This window comes from Arachis hypogaea, chromosome 3 (assembly GCF_003086295.3).
Source record: "Arachis hypogaea cultivar Tifrunner chromosome 3, arahy.Tifrunner.gnm2.J5K5, whole genome shotgun sequence".
Taxonomy (NCBI): Eukaryota; Viridiplantae; Streptophyta; class Magnoliopsida; order Fabales; family Fabaceae; genus Arachis; species Arachis hypogaea.
The window spans coordinates 118,167,972-118,185,753 of NC_092038.1; the positions used below are offsets into that span (position 1 = coordinate 118,167,972).

At 32.9% G+C, this 17,782-nt stretch overlaps 2 protein-coding genes across 2 annotated transcripts; one reads left to right on the forward strand and one right to left on the reverse strand.

Annotated features, from left to right (window-relative positions):
- Positions 1-924: 924 nt before the first annotated feature.
- On the reverse strand, positions 925-2,018 carry LOC112780149 (uncharacterized). The gene is made up of 2 exons (XM_025824494.1): positions 1,907-2,018; positions 925-1,250 (listed from the first exon to the last, which is right to left on the reverse strand). Exons 1-2 carry the CDS (start codon positions 2,016-2,018, stop codon positions 925-927), a joined length of 438 nt encoding a protein of 145 aa, XP_025680279.1.
- A 6,796-nt stretch (positions 2,019-8,814) lies between these two features.
- LOC112791052 (MACPF domain-containing protein At4g24290) lies at positions 8,815-12,955 on the forward strand. The gene is made up of 7 exons (XM_025833737.3): positions 8,815-9,348; positions 9,817-10,055; positions 10,195-10,363; positions 10,476-10,529; positions 11,025-11,217; positions 11,493-11,659; positions 11,971-12,955. Exons 1-7 carry the CDS (start codon positions 9,091-9,093, stop codon positions 12,658-12,660), a joined length of 1,770 nt encoding a protein of 589 aa, XP_025689522.1. The 5' UTR covers positions 8,815-9,090; the 3' UTR covers positions 12,661-12,955.
- The last annotated feature ends 4,827 nt before the right edge of the window (positions 12,956-17,782 follow it).

Consider the following 17,782-nt stretch of genomic DNA (forward strand, 5'->3'; position numbering starts at 1 on the left):
TCAAAACTTGCCTTAATTACCTTTAATAAAATAATTTCTGAAATTAAGGCTATAAATAACCATATGATTTGAGACTTGATCATAATAAGACTTTTCAAAAGTTTTGGGTCTTACAAGATCGACCTACAGTTTCAGGTAATCCTCGGAACAGCGACCCTCCTCTTCAGGTCAGGCTATCCTACCTCTTCTCAAAGAGTTCGGCCAAATTACCAAGAAAGCCCAAATAAAGGGCCCGAATAGAGGAACACGACCCAAATCCAAAGGCAGCCCAAGCCTATAGAGATAAGGGCGGTTCCTTTGAAGATAAGCTGACCTCACCCAAAGATAAGATAAGATAAGATAAGATAACTAACTTATCTTATCTAAAACGGTCACTCCACACCTCTATAAATACACTAGAGCACCCAGGTATAACTTCTACTAAAAACTTATTTAATATCCTTGCTAACTTAAGCATCGTAGTCCCTTGCAGGTACCACCACCCTTCGGTGACCAAGGATCAGCAGCATTGGCAGTCCAACAAGTTGGACGCGGCAGCTCCGGCCACTTCCTACACGCCGGACACGTCGTCTTCGACCATCACAGAAGGTCTCAACCGAGATCGACCTACAGTTTCAGGTAACCCTCGGAACAGAATCCAAACAGGAGAATTGCACCGAATAGCTCAATCAGGCTCAAAGTGAGGAACACATACAAATAAAAAATTACACTACTTTGGATAATGAAAGGGTTGAGCTTCATTCTGAACTTCAAGAACTTTTAGCATCTTTTGTTCCATCCATTCGAAACTTTTGTTATGACAATAACTTCATATATGCTTTTATATATATTTATGTTCCTACTCTTAATCCTACATACATTGATATTGTTTCAATATTTCCCATTTATCGATTTAATCACGTTTCTAGAATCAATATCCTTAATTCAATATGCATTTCCAGAATATAAATCAATCACTTGAAAAGGTCCTTCCCAAGTATGAGACCATTTGTCAAGAAACCTAGACTTCTTTTCCATCGGCAACACAACTTTTAAAACCAATTCTCCTATACTGAAACATTTGTCCTTTATTCGACGATTATAATTTCGAGCAACACTTTCTTTTTGTCGAATCATGTTTTTGAGTGCCAAAATGCATTCTGAGTCTAAATCATTCAACTCGTCATACATTGCATTCCAATAATCATCAACTGGCAAATCATCTTGGCTCAATATTCTTAACATATGGAGATTAATCTCTAATGGCAAAACTGCGTCATGCCCATACACCAATTTATAAGGAGAGGTACCTATTGACCTTCTTGGTGAATTTTGATAGGCCCACAATACTTGACTCAAAGTTTCATGCCAAGTTTGAGGTCTACTCCCAATTTGTTTTTTAATCAAATTGATTAAAATTTTGTTTGCTGCTTCGACTTGCCCATTGGCTTGTGCATAATAAGGGTTTGAAGTGACCATATTAATGTTTCTCGAGGCTGCAAAATTCTTAATTCGTTAACCAGTGAACATAGTCCCTTGGTCAGTACTTAACGTTTGAGGATTCCAAATCGATGAATTATGTATTTCTCGATAAAGTCTATTACTTCATTCTGCCCATCCTCTATGAGAAGAACAACTTCAACCCACTTCGTGAAAAAATCTATTGCCACCAAAATAAATTTATGATTTTTCGACAAAGGAGGGTGTATCAATCCGATTAAATCCAAAGCCCATCCTCAAAAAGGCCATGGCTTAATGATCGAATACAACTCAAACGCTGGGATCTGTTGTACTATCCCATGGCATTGACATTCTAGACACGCCTTTGCATAATCGATGCAGTCTTTGATCATAGGAGGTAAATAAACATGATTTTAACGTAATACCCATTTCATTTTTATCCCAGCTTGATGGGTCCCACATATACCTCTATGAACTTCCCTTAAAGCAATATCCTTATCAGCTTGACCTAAACATCTCGAAAGGCTTCCATCAATTCCTTTCTTATATAATTCGTCAGCCATCAATACAAAGTTCATCGCCTTCAATTTTATCTTCCTATCAACTCGAACATTGGGGTCTTTTAAATAATAGGCAATGGGTTTCCTTCAGTCGTCATCTTCCCATTCATCCAGACACAAAGCCTCTCTCTCATCGATAGGCACTAAAATCTGAAGAATTTCTGCCAGATTTCTTAGTGTCTCTGGGAATATCTTATATCTCGAAGCGATTTGAGCCAACTCATTCGAAATTTCATTTTGAATTCTCGGAATATGAACTAATGAGACTTTCCAAAAAGAAATTAACGATTCCCATGCTGTTGCCAAATACTTTTGTAACTTCTCATTGTTACATTTAAATTCTTTCGACAACTTTTTCAAAACTAACTGAGAATCACCAAGAATTTGAACTTCTAAGACTCCTTTTCCAATCAAAATTTTGAGGCCGAATATTAAAGCTTCATACTCAGCCACATTATTCGAATAAGGATATTTCAATTCAAACAAAATTATGATGGAACCCTATTTGGTGAGATAATTAAAATACCTACTCCAGCACTATTTTTATGTTTCGTGTAATACCCTACCATACTTGATCTTATGCTTAAGTCATAAGACTGAGATAGTAAGGTATTACGACCTTTAAAAGTAAGAATAATAATAATAATAATAATAATAATAATAATAATAATAATAATAATAATAATAATAATAATAATAATAATAATAATAATAATAATAATAATAATAATAGTGAAAGAAATATTTAACTAGGAGTCTTGAAAAACGGGTAAAACAAAATCGCAAAATAAAAAGTACAATACTCAGAAAGGAATTACTTGCGTGCTAAGAAATCTAAAGGTTACAGATATGAATACGTGAAAGAGTAAAAGAAGGCCAAGAATACAGTGAAGCTAGCTCTTGACTCAGCCTGCGAAGCCAAGGATGGCCAGAGAATATTACATATATACATAAGTATCCCAATCATCCAAAATACAGAAATATGACCCTAGCTCTCTTGTAACCTCTATGAGGAACAAAATAGTCAAGTTTCTTAGAGAGAAAGCTAAGTACATATATACATAAACTGATAACCAAAAGAACCCATGGGCCACTCCGCTGCGGGAATCCAGACGCCTAGCGAGGAGCCTCTCTACCTACATCTAAAAATAACAATATAGTATGGGGTGAGAACCGGGGTTTTCAGCATGGTAAAGGTGCCACGCATATAATATATAAGGTCCTGGGAATGCCAGAGGCAATTTTAGAACACCAACATATAGTTATAAAACTTAAAACTCTAAGCAGAAGCCATAAAAGGGGTAGGTGACCTAAAGAATTCTAACCTTATTACTTATTTCAAACTTAACATTAACTCCAAACCGGTCCACCCTTCCTCCGCTCCTCCATCACCAATTAGTTTACACAGACAAATAAGCAAACAAGGAAAACACAAGTAACTTACAAGTAATACAGATAACAAGTACAACAAATAGCAAGTTATAATCACGTAGGCATTCCCAAATAATTCACAAATAAGCAACTCAAACAATGTGCACATGATGCATGCCTGTCCTATGGCTGTTGATATCAACTGTCGGTTACATAGCCATCCCGACATGTTCTCAAGCTCAAAATACACCATAGGGAGAATTCCCAAGCTGACATGGAGAAGAGGACGCCCCCAAGCTCAATAATTTTCATGGAACGAATCCCAAGCTGACATGGGGAGAAGAGACAACACCCCAAACTGACATGGAGAAAATCATACCCCAAGCTTAATAATAACCACGGGAAGAATTCCGGCTGACATGGGGACAACACCCCAAGCTCAAGTTATTCAATCATTTCTTACAATTTATCATTTTCATTCTCAATACTAATTCATGTTTCATCTCATCATTCTCACTTTCACTTAACTCATTGATTATACATTTTATTATCCTTGATTAATTAATATCATCAATTCTCAAATTATTACATTACTCTCTTACTTGCCTCATACATTTTATAATACTTGTAGAAAATCAATTATTCAAGCCTTAGCATCAGAACTCGTTCATACACGAACCTCCTTTTTATACAGTTCGTCGTTTTTAATCTTTATTTTATTCCCAAGTTATCTCTATTTCCTAACTTCAACTAATTACTAAGCTTACTAATAAGATCCAGAGTTAACAAGGCAAAAATAGAGGTTTAGGGGTCCAAAACCATGTTTAGATCATAAAAATACAGGTACCAGAAAATAGAGTGCGTGCGCACAGCTTAAAAGAAAACACAATGTGTGTGTGCGCACGAATGCGTGCGTGCGCACACCAACACCAACAAGGAATTACTTGGTGTGCGTGTGCCTCACCTATGCAAGCGCCACCAGCAGAAAGCATATCCTGGTGTGTGTGTGCGCGCACAAGGGTGTGCGTACATACACTTTCTGAAAAACACCAGGTGTGCGTTGCGCAGAAAGGCGCGCGTACGCACAGGTAGGTTTCTGCTACTGCTGGGTGCGTGCGCACAGCTGTGTGCGTGGGCACACATCATAATTTCCTGATCCTGCTGCAACTTTCAAAATTTTAGTTTTTAGCACCGGATTTTCAGCGTCCATAAATTCCTCTATAAAATTCGTTTTTCGCAAACCTTATATCATTTTCAAGATTTTAAAACCTTCTTTAATTTGAAACAAACCTCATTTCCATCCAAAATTTGAGGAACAAGTTATGGACTTCAAAGTTCATGAAAATCATTTTTTACCAAAACATGCCAAACCCCATTTTTACCCAAAATCACATTCCCTTTCCAAAACCCATTCTCATTCAGCTCAACATGCCATAATCATCAATACAACTTACTCTTCACCGTCACACAACCATTCTTGCAACCTTAACTCAATCATATCATACCCAACTTTACACATTTTACTCACAACTAACATATTATTCCAATTCCAAATATTATCATTATCATAAAATTCTTCAATCATTATCACAACATTATTCATCATAACAATACCAACCAATCCAAATAAATACTATTCACTATCTCAACCATATCATTACTTTGCCATAATCATAAACCCTTCATTCATCATCATCATACTAGCATATATATACATACATATATTTAACTCCCATTGTCAATTACTCAACACAAGCACCACATCAATTTATCCATCAACATCACAAACACTAATCATTTAATACATTTAACCATTTCAACTTATTTTATAGGGCTCTAACCTAAGTTTTCACACCTTACATGTTAAATACGTGAAACCTAAACCATACCTTGGCCAATTACCGCGTTTGGTCCAAGGCAGCCACACTAGCTATACATACAGCCCCCACAAGCTTGAGAAATCAACCACAATCTTAGCACCAATCACCACCAAGTTTCCAAATGCCCACAATTCAATTCTAATGCATAATTATATACTTAATTCACACCTAATACACATGTATACTTCAATTTCAGGTTGCACATAATAAAATCAAAATTTGGCTAGGGTTTAGGTGATTCGTACTGCACCCAAACTTAGCAACTCAAACCCAATGAGTCCCGCAAGCTAAATCGAATCTAGAACACCGAATTTGGCAAAATTTCATTATAAAGCTCAATTTCAAGAATAAAAAAGGGGGTAGAGATTCTGAGATGGAATTGGGGCTTACCGGTGAAATTGTGTTGCACAAATTTAATTATTACCCTAAACTTTTAAACCTTGTTCATTTGAAAATCACGTATTATTACTATGCCAATGACAGTGTAATACTTAATAAAATGTCTTCTCAACCATCTTTATATTCGTTATGTAGGATAAGCACTCTTATTCCTGCATGCATAACAACTTAATAAACTGTCTTCTCATTCATTTCTACATCCCTTATGTAGAATTAACGCTCTTATCCCCGCCTCAATACCAGATATTCAATTTTTTTGTGATTGTTACCTGTTTTATTTTATCCATGCATGTACATCCAAATTTTTGTTCTGAAATTAAATCGTAATTCCTAGAACCCTAAACTTTAAAACTCAACTCCCAACCCTAAACCTAAATTCTAAACAATAAACCTCAAACCCAACCTTACACCCTAAACCATAGAGCACTAAATCATCCATATTAACCCTAAACTCTAAATCCTAAATCTTAAGCCTGTCCTATAAATCCTAAAATTCTCAACGGTAACTACTTTAGCCTATTCCCCACATTAATAACCCTAACGAGTAAATCCTTAAGGATAACCAATAAATCTTTTACACCACCACCAAAATTCTAAATCCAAACTTAACAACTTCTTTCAATATTCATAACTCAAGTTGATTACAACTCATTACTTACCTTAACTACTAATGAAATACATTTTGCTTCCCACATGACTCACGATAAGTTGCAAGTAAACCCATATAAAACATAAGAAGAAAACCTATTAGACAATTACTATATAGCTTAATGGTCCGTGATATTCAATATGCCATGCTAACTCAATGCAACTAATTCAATTATCCAACTGCATACTATTCGTACATAATGATCACGCACATGAGTGCATCTATCTATGTCTTTCATAACGATTTACATACTTAATTATACATCCTAACATTAATCCATCATCAAACCCTAAACTAAGCTACAATAAATATGAACAACAACCTTTTTATACCCTCATGCAAATAATTTTACCGACACATCAACTAAATAATGTCTATACATTATCATCTTTCCAATTCTTCATAAATGTACCCATGCTTTGGAATATGTCGCAGAAATTTCTCAACATCACTAATTTCATCTAAATTGAAAAAACATTTACATCCATATTGCATGTAACCCTAAGATAAATGTTGTTACCACGAAGTTCTCTTACCATTATTTTGTTCTTTCACATGCTGCGTCATTTTTAAGTAAATGATCCATTTCGTTTACATTCATGGATCACGTTATTTCATGCCGCTTTTGGTTCAGCGCCAACAATTCACCAAATTCATCGGGGATCACTATAGTCCACACTAATATTCCATTTTAAACCAACATAACTCAAGAAGTTCATACAAAAAGATTCTATTATCCCATCTATCTTAACCATTTAATTAGCCGTATTGAAACTGACACAGGGACCGTTTCACTAGCAACCTTACCTTACACGCGTCGTTCTCTTACGATGACATGGCGAGACATCATCCCATGCAGACTACTTCCATCAGCATGCTAGAATTTTTCTAATATTAAAGACTAGTTAGAGTTAAAATAAAATTTAGAGAAAAATCTGTAGTCGGCGCATGCTAAAACTCACCTACATTTATTGAGATAATAATAAAAAAAATCTAAAATAAAAAATAAAAAATTTTTCAATCACTTTTAAAAATGAAAAAATATGACTATCATATTTATACGATAACAAAAATATAAAAAAATAAAGACTTTTTGTATAAATAAAATAAAAGATCTATATTTATTAGATTGTCTTAAACTAAAATTTATTATACATGCATCGTATTTTGTAATTTATATAAATTACTATTTTTTTATTCGTAAATTGAGCTACTTATCATAATTTACTAAGAATACCATAATATATTTAAACCTAGAAAGATATTGTGTTTAATGAAAAATATGAATTTAATTAAAAAACTAACTTTTTTAATTTAATATCAATTACTTTTTTTAATTTAAAATTCTAAAATTTAATTTTAAATTCTAAATTCTCAAAAATAGGATTAATAAAATAATTTTTCAATAGAAACATATTGGCTAAACTCAACATTATCATTTAACAAATAAATTGCCGTATGGTAGTAAGCTTTTAAAGTTGCACATAAACATAATACCTATTAGCCTAGTAGATTTTTGTACAAAAAGATAAACATTCAATATTGATATCTAAAACACACGCTAGAGAATATATATTAAAATTAAAATAATATTTTTATTATTTAATAATATTTTTTAAAAAATATTATTAAAAATATTATCAGAATATAAAAAATATAATTTTAATTTTATCAATACTTATATAAGTTCACTATATATTACATTTTCTTATTATGATGATTCACATTTTGTTAATTTAAATTTTGTATTATCATTTGATATTTTGTTATTATAAATTTATGAATGTTTTTTCTTACAAAAATGTTATTTATAATTTATATATTTTTTTATTTTTATCTAATAAAATTCTATATTTTAAATTTTTGTTATTCTATTTAGGTGAAAAAAAAATAAAGAGACTAAAATCAGTGAATCAGACTCTCAATTGATCTATCCTAAAAAAAATTTTAAAATTATTGAAAATGTAATTTAAATCTAAATCTTTTTTATTACATACTCTTCTTGTCACTAAATTATGTCATTTTTTATTGTTTTATATATTAATTATTAATTATATAATAAAATATACAATAATTTTATTAATATTAATTTAATTTTATATTCATTTAAATTTAAATTAATTATATTTTTATTAATTATAATATTATTATTCTTTTTATGATTATATGATATTTATTAAATATTATTTTTTAATAAAAATAATAAATATAAACTAATTAGTTAATTATTGAAATAAAAAATACTTATTTTAATATAAAAATAAAATTAAAAAAAATTTATTATAAAAAATATTAAAATTTTATACATTTATTTAATAATAATTAAATTATAATTTGTTAAAGTTTAATTATTTTTAAAATATTAATGAAATTATTTATTTTAAATTTTAATTTTAAATTTTTTATTTTTTTTATTTTTTATTTATATAAAGTTAATTCTATCGTTTCAATTAATAATTTATTAATTAAATTAATAAATTAATACACCAATAATCTGACTGAGTTGATTATGGTTCGGTTCTTACTTCTTACCACTATGCTCCTGTTTGACTAGAGGCGGTACACATGAATTACTCTTTTCTCTCTCTCTTCCCGTGAACTAATAGCAATAGCAATATCAATAGCAAAAGCAGCCAGGCCAGCTACATTGCATTTGCCTTTTTCTCTCTTCCAAACTTGAACCTTTTCCCTTTCACTCCAGACACACACACACAATCACAATATTCCCTTTCTTGTGAGGTCATTAATTAATAATTAATATTTAATGAAACTGTGAAAGTTTAGCTTCAGCATGTCGAAGAAGGTGGGGGTGGTGGGGGACGCCAAGGCTGCGGCGGAGTTAGCAATCAACGCAATTGGCCTGGGTTACGACCTCGCCGCCGATCTCAAGCTAAAGTCCTGCAAGACCAGGCTGGTCCCCATCGACCACCACTCCCTCCGCACCGTCGACCTCCCCGGCCGCATCACCATCCCCAATGTCCCCAAATCCATCAATTGCGACAAAGGCGAACGCACCAGATTGTGCTCCGATGTACTCTCTTTTCAGCAGGTTTACGGTTTCCCTTTCCCCTTAAATTCACGTCTTTTCATTTTTTCCCTCTCCCAAAGTCAAAGCTTTTTCATTTTTGGAGCTAGCAACGGAGTTTCTTCTTCTTCTGTACTTCAACTTGAAAGTAGATTATTCTTGCTAGATATTTTATTTTAATTTGACTTGACTATTCATATTTATTAGGGTTTTGCAAACTATGGCCTTAACGCACTTTTGAATAATTCAAGAAAAGGGATATGGAGCCTTAACTTCTTTTCTTTTTACTCTTTTTAATTAATAAAACTTTATTAAGATGGTTGAATCAAATATTTTGCTTGCTGAGTAGTATAATTTTTATTTTACTGACTTGTTTTATTATCCTAACACAAGTTATTATTATTATTATTATTGAAGGTGGATGATTATAATTGTTGTTTTGTCTGACAATTTAGCATGGCTTGTTTGTTTGTTTTACTACCGTTTGTACAGATGTCAGAGCAGTTTAACCAGGAGTTGTCACTGTCTGGAAAGATTCCAACAGGGCACTTCAATGCTGCATTCGAGTTCACAGGAGCATGGCAGAAAGATGCTGCTAGCACCAAAAGTCTTGCATTCGACGGGGTCTCCATCGCCCTCTACAACTTTGCACTTGAGAAAACTCAGGTGGTGCTTGGTGATTTTGTCAAGCAAGCTGTTCCTTCTTCTTGGGATCCTGCTGCATTGGCAAAGTACTTTCACCTGTCACACCTTTGCTTCATTTCCTTACATACATTTATATCTTATGCTAGTAGTTAAATATGGTATTTATATCTAAATATATATTGTAGGTTCAGATTATGTAGATGATCTTTTGTCTTATCATTTTAGGTTTATTAACGAATTTGGGACCCATGTAATAGTCGGGGTGAAAATAGGAGGAACTGATATAATCTATGCAAAGCAGCAGTACTCATCTTCTCTACAACCTGCTGAAGTGCAGAAAACATTGAGGGAGATGGCAGACAAACTCTTCATAGAGCAAGCTGGATTGAATAAGGTTTGGATGTTGCTTTCCAATTCGAATTTCATTCCTTTTCCCCACTTGAAATCCACTTATTAGCCATATGCAGCCAGCAAGCATAACTTGTAACTGTGTCTTCTCCTGCCAGTTTGATGATGGGCTTGGTTTCGACATTCCATCTGCGTCATATTCTGAATCACAGGTGAGTATATTTTTCTTTGAGAACTGAATTTTATGCCTGGTTAGGATCCTTATTGTCAATTGTATTGGCTTTGGCTCTGATAACCTCGGCCTAATTCCTTTTTCCTGTTCCTTGCAATTTATTTACTGCGTAACATGAAGACAGTTGATGGGCTAGTTTTTTATTCTTTGGTTTATTACTTTGATTCTTTTGTTTAATAGAGATTGTATTGTGTTTGAATATAAAATTCCAAACCTTTGTGATTGACACTATAATTTCATGTCCATTACTTAGATCTGCATTTCAACGGCTGAATATTGATGGTGGACAAGTGTATATTTTGTTGCATTATTGATAGAATTAAGTATTCCATTCTAGCCAAGAATGTCATCAAATTGATATATTTTTCAATATCATCTTTTTACTGCCACAACCCAAAATCAAATGAATAAATAAAACAAAAGGAAACACAGCAACTTATATTCTTACTCTTCCTTCCCTTTTACTATATTTTAGGTGCAGGATACCAAGTTCATGTGCAAGAGGAAAGGTGGAAGTCGCAAAAAATTTCTCTCCCATAATGAGTGGTGCCAAACTGTTTGGTCCCAACCTGATGTAATATCGATGTCATTCATACCAATTACATCACTACTTAGCGGAATAAACGGGAGTGGATATTTAACTCATGCAATAAATCTCTATCTACGATGTAAGCAACTAAGCATGGTTTCTTTAGCCATCTACTTATTTACATTTTGACTCAAAACATATGGAATCTTCTAAATATTATGGCAGCAATTTTATAATCTTGTGTTTGTGACATTATAATTGCATTCACGGCAACTTTAGTTAAAGAGGAGGCGGGGTTTTCGGCATTGTTCCCAATGTTTGATGTCTATGAAATTAATTCAATATATGCAATAATTGTGATTATTGATCCTTGAATATGTAAGTGTATAACCATGGACTGACCTGTGACCACAGATAAACCACAGATTGATGAACTGCATCAGTTTTTGGAGTTCCAGCTTCCAAGGCAATGGGCTCCTGTATTTGGTGAACTAGCCCTTGGTCCTGAAAGAAAGCCACGGAATAGTGCATCACTGCAGTTCAGTTTCATGGGTCCGAAGCTTTATGTTAACACAACACCGGTAATGCTGCTTGTTTCACATTGAACATTTTCCCATGAATCCAAATGGTTTCTTGTTTCTTTTGTTCTTGACGAGTATTAGTTGTCTTGAGTGCCTGTGGACAGCCATGTTAATACCTTCCCCATATGTTTAGCTTTCTTTTATTATTAAAGAAAATTTTAGAATTTAGGACCAGAATTATTGACCATTCACTTAAATTGTTTGTCATACTGTATTTGTTGATCAATATACTTGTACTAGCAAAGGGTCTTTTGTTTCTTTAGATGGTCCGGTAAATGGTTTGATTTAGATGGACTTTGAACTACTTACAGGTTGATGTGGGAAAGAAGCCTGTGACAGGCCTTCGGTTGTATTTGGAAGGAAAGAGAAGCAACTGTTTGGCAATCCATTTACAGCATCTCTCATCGATGCCCAAGACCTTCCAACTTGAAGATGAGCCTAACGGGAATGTATCTGATGTGTCCTTGGAAGAACGCAAATACTATGAGAAGGTCCAGTGGAAGAGTTTCTCCCATGTTTGCACAGTCCCTGTTCAGTCTGAAGATGACACCTCAATTGTGACTGGCGCTCATTTCGAAGTTGGAGAAGCTGGTCTGAAAAGTGTTCTGTTCCTAAGACTTCATTTCTCCAAAGTTGTTAATGCAACCCAAGTGAAAGCACCTCAGTGGGATGATCCTCCTGGCTTCACTCAGAAATCCGGAATAATTTCAACTTTGATCAGTACTCACTTCTCAGGTCCTCAAAAACCACCGCCGCCACGACCATCGGACGTAAACATCAACTCTGCTTTATACCCTGCAGGACCTCCGGTGCCCACTCAGACACCAAAACTTCTGAGGTTTGTTGATACAACAGAAATGACAAGAGGACCACAAGACTTGCCTGGGTATTGGGTTGTCTCCGGTGCAAGGCTTGTGGTAGATAAGGGTAAAATATCTCTGAAAGTGAGGTATTCTCTTTTAACGGCCATTTTACCTGATGAAGAGGTGGCAGGTTATTGAAAAATATCAAATGGGGTTTGTATATATAATGCATGATTCTTTTCCATTGTACATTTGCCTCCATTCATTATAGGTTACTTACTAGTTGATCGTGTTACCATTATTTGTGTATACCTACACTTTTGGGGGGGATCCTTGTAGTTTTTGAGAGAAGCTTGTGTAGTGATGAACTGATGATGCCTGGATGTTTTGAGTGTATTTCTTGTGTTGGTGACCGTGGCTTCTTCAAGTAGATAGTGGTTCCAGTTTTATCAATAACTTAGAACAATGGAAGGATATTTAGTTCTCATTTTAATTCTTTTGCAAGGTTATTGGGTGCTTTATTTCTTAAGGTTTTTTCATATACCATTTTAAGCTTTATCAGGTAATTAGACGGGTAAACGTTGACTATGTATTTAGACGAGTGTTTCATAAGGTTGCATTTGGTTAGTGTCTTTGAGACACATACACGAATGATATATGAACATAAAGATATACAAATTTTATAATGTGTTTGGTAATAATATGCAAGATACATATGGATGTTAATTTTACTCTTTTTAATATATTTCATCACTGTCACAGTTAGTCAAGAATAAAATTAGTAATTTTAAAAATAATTAAGAATAAAAAAATTAAATTGTGTTTATGTATTGTCTTCGTATCTCAATTTTAAAGAGAAACACTAAATACATATATTTTGTATATATCTATATATCATCGTGCCATCTAAATTTATGTCTTAACAAATAAACCATAGACCGTATGTAATAACTAGCGTCCATGTTTCAATAAACGAATCCGGCCTACGCCATAATAATGATAATGTTTGATTCAGATGTTTGGATGCAGCAAAAGTCAAATAAAAATCTAGCTTGCCTCCACATTTGTCATTTGGCAATAGTGAGAGGAACAGGTAAAGGTACAGCAGATTTTTCTCTGACCCGTGAACCATCATTGCATTAATTAACCAACCATGCAAGAAGCCAATCATTAGATAACAAGATTTCTATTTTTCCGTCATTATCATCAGTGTTTCTGTAGTTGAATTAATAATACTTGCTATGTAATGTGTGGCTAATTTTTTTCATATGGAAAAAAATTGTGTAATTTATCATAATTGGTGTATTTTTTTTATATGGATTAATTTTTTTTTAATTTTAAATAATAAATTAGACCTCAAATTTGGAAAAATAAAAAAATTTGAGAGTCAGATTTCATAAGATTACAAATCTTAGGGTCAGATTTGTATATTTAAAAAAATTTAAAATAAAAAAACTCAAATCTGATCCTTAAATTTGTACTTTTAAAAAAAATTTAAAATCACAAATTTGAGGCTCAGATTTATAATTATTAACAAAAAAAATTAAAACACCACAAATCTGACCTCAAATTTATGATATTCATATAAATAAAAAACACACCATTTATCCACTTTATTTAAAAACACCACCTTTTACCCCCATATTAAAAATTCAAAGCGATAATGTGTATGCTGACTATATTATTATTAATCATCTGAACATTTAAATTGATGTCACTTTTTTATGTACTTTTTTAAATTATCCTTTATTTTTGGTATTTTAAATTTGTGAAATTTTTAATTAAAAATAATTTTAAAATAACATAATAAAAATTATCATTATCAATTAAAAAAAAAGTCATAATATGAGTATTGTTACGTGAGTAACTTGAAATAGGTGAATTGGATTAGTGAGATAGGCCCAAACGTCAAAGGAAGGTGGGCTCCGACTTGTTCGCGTTCGGGAGCCGCCGTCCGAGTTGTGTGTTTTGGAGAATGGGGTGGTACCTTCAAAGACACTCCGACACCTAAGTTAGTAAGGGGTTTAGCAGGTTTAGAGAGTATTGAAACTTAGAGATACCTGAGGGGTGTCAGGGTATATATAGTGGTGATCTAATAACTACCACTTCTGAATGTGGATTAACCGTCCCTTTATTTTAGGATTGTTGAAATATTGCTCCTAGAAATGGGTTAAGAGATTTTAGGAACAGTTCTTATTTGAATAAGTGTTATCTGCCAGCTATCTATCGAGCCTGACCTCTTTAAGGAGGAGTTTATGTCAAGTTCGACTTCTTTAGAAGAGATCGGGTGGATGGTGAAGACCAATCTTTAGATTAGACATTTTTTATTTATTTGATCCTGAACCGTATTGAATTAGAGTATGAACAAATATAAAAAAATTAATCATCAAATTAATAATTTATATAAAATATATATTAAAATATAAAATATATATTAAAAATAAATTAAATAAAATATATACTTATTTATAGATAAATACATAATAATTAATTTAATGTCTGGTTTTTGGTGTGCGTATAATAATTTTTAATAAGAAAATGAACAAAATCACTTATCCGTACTAATTGGTTAGTAGGATATTTTGAGAAAGTGTGAAATTATGGAGTACTAAATTACTGAATAACAGTTATTCCTTTGTGTTGGGTTGATGCAAGTTTTACGTAATTGGATGAAAGGATAAGATATTTGGTCAATGTTCAAAGTCAAAGGAATGGAAGCCGCGTTGCGTGCACTGGAAGCGGTGGTGGTGCATGCATTTGTCCTCGATATGGATGCCTCATGTCTGTCTTGGACGCCCCCTCAAACATTCTATTTATTGTGATAAAGATAGATGACCACGTTGGATTTTATTTTTAAAATTGAATGAATTTATTTACAATACAAAAAATAATAAATAAAGGTTAAAAGTAGCATCACTTTACTTGTATAAATACCAAGCATCGTTAGATATTTTTTACACACAACAACAATCGAATATTATTTTCTTTTCCTCTATACACATAGCAATAATAAAAACAAATGCTATTTTCTCTTTTTTTACTTTTTATACTCCTTTTTATCTTTATATATATTATTTATGCAATTCTCTCTCTCTCTTTACTTTTTATTCTCTTTTCTATATATATATATATATATATATATATATAAATTATTATTGAGCTAATTATTTTAATACTAGAGTCTTCTATTTATACATCTTTATTTTATATATCTTTTATTTATTTTACAACACGTTATCAGCACGAGACTCTGATCAAATTTTTAAGAAGACTCAAGTAACAAATCTTCATTATGTCGAAACTCTCTTATCTTGAATTCAATGCTCTTGATATATCTGGAAACAATTATTTATCATGGATACTAGATGCTGAAATCCATCTTGATTCAATGGATCTTGGAGATACCATTAAGGCTGAAAATAATGCATCCCAAAAGGATAAAGCTAAAGCCATGATTTTTCTTCGCCGTCATCTTGACGAAAAATTGAAAAATGAATATCTTACATTAAAAGATCCTGCAGATCTTTGGAAAGACCTTGAAGAAAGGTATAATCATCAGAAAACGGTGATACTTTCTCAAACCCGATATGAATGGACGCATTTGCATTTACAAGATTTTAAATCTATAAATGAATATTCTGCAATGTTTCGAATCACCTCACGAATGAAATTGTGTGGGAAAAAAATAACTGATCATGATATGTTGGAGAAAACTTTCTCAACCTTCCATACCTCGAATGTGCTCCTGCAGTAGCAGTATCGAGAGAAAGGGTTTAAAAAATATTCTGAGTTAATTTCTTGCCTTCTTGTTGCTGAACGCAACAATGAGTTGCTATTGAAAAATCATGAAGCACGCCCAGTTGGCACCGCCCCATTTCCTGAAGTAAATGCGGCAAATTACCCCAGAAGAGGTAAATGACAAGGTTTTAATAAAAAGAAAAATTATGGAAGGAAAAGGAATTATATTCAAAAGAGAGGATCTCACCAGAAGTGGGATAAAGAAAGAAATATCGGGCAGAATAAATCAACAGAGGATAAGTGTTTCCGTTGTGGTGGAAAGGGCAATTGGTCACGTACCTGTCGTACCCCAAGGCACCTAGTCGATCTTTACCAGGCATCTTTGAAAAAGGACGACAAAGGAAAAGAAACAAATTTTGTTTCAAATGATGCTGAGAACTCCACCACTCATTATGATGTATCTGATTTCTTTGAGGATCTTGAAGGAAATATTGGTCAATATGTGGGATTGTGAAGTATCTATGTAAATAAATAATGTAAAGAACTTATTGTTAAGTTTTATTTTCTATGTATTTAAGTTTCAAATGTGATGTACATAAATAATGAAATATCAATGTTTATGAATTTTGAAATTATTAAATATGTCATGTTTTAAAATAAAATTTTAGTATATGACATTATTTTATGTACAACGTTTCTTAGAAAAATAATTCTGATCAAGTATTCAATTTAACTGTGCATACTACTCATTTTATTATTATTTGTTTTTGAAGAGAATGGCAAGGATATGTAATGAAGATGTATGTCTTACGGATAGTGCAAGTTCGCACACTATTCTCAAAAGTGATATATATTTTACCCATCTTGTGCCAAAAGAGGAATATGTTAATACTATTATTGGCTCAGGCAATGTGATAGAAGGCTCCGGAAGAGCTATAATTTTGTTTCCTGGAGGAACAAAATTTATAATAAATAATGCACTATTATCTATTAAGTCTATGAGGAACTTGTTGAGTTTCAAAGATATTCGCCGAAATGAATATCATGTTGAGACGATGAATGAGGAAAATCATGAGTATTTATGTATCACAACTCATGATTCAAATAAGAAAGTTATATTAGAAAAGTTGCCCTCACTTTCATCTAGGTTATATTATACCAAGATTAGTGCAATTGAATCACATGCCATTGTAAACTAGAAGTTTACTAGCCCAAATGAATTCATAACTTGGCATGATAGATTGGGTCATCCGGGAACAACCATGATGAGGAGAATTATTGAAAACTCTCATGGACATTCACTAAAGAACCAGAAGATTCTTAAATCTAGTGAATTTTGTTGTGCTGCATGTTCTCAAGGGAAGTTAATTTTAAAGCCATCACCAGTAAAGATTGGATTTGAGTCCCCTGAATTCCTAGAAAGGATTCAAGGTGATATATGTGGACCTATTCATCCACCATGTGGATCTTTTAGATATTTTATGGTCCTGATAGACGCATCTTCGAGATGGTCACATGTGTGCTTATTGTCTTCTCGCAACCTGGCGTTTGCGAGATTATTGGCTCAAATTATTCGATTAAA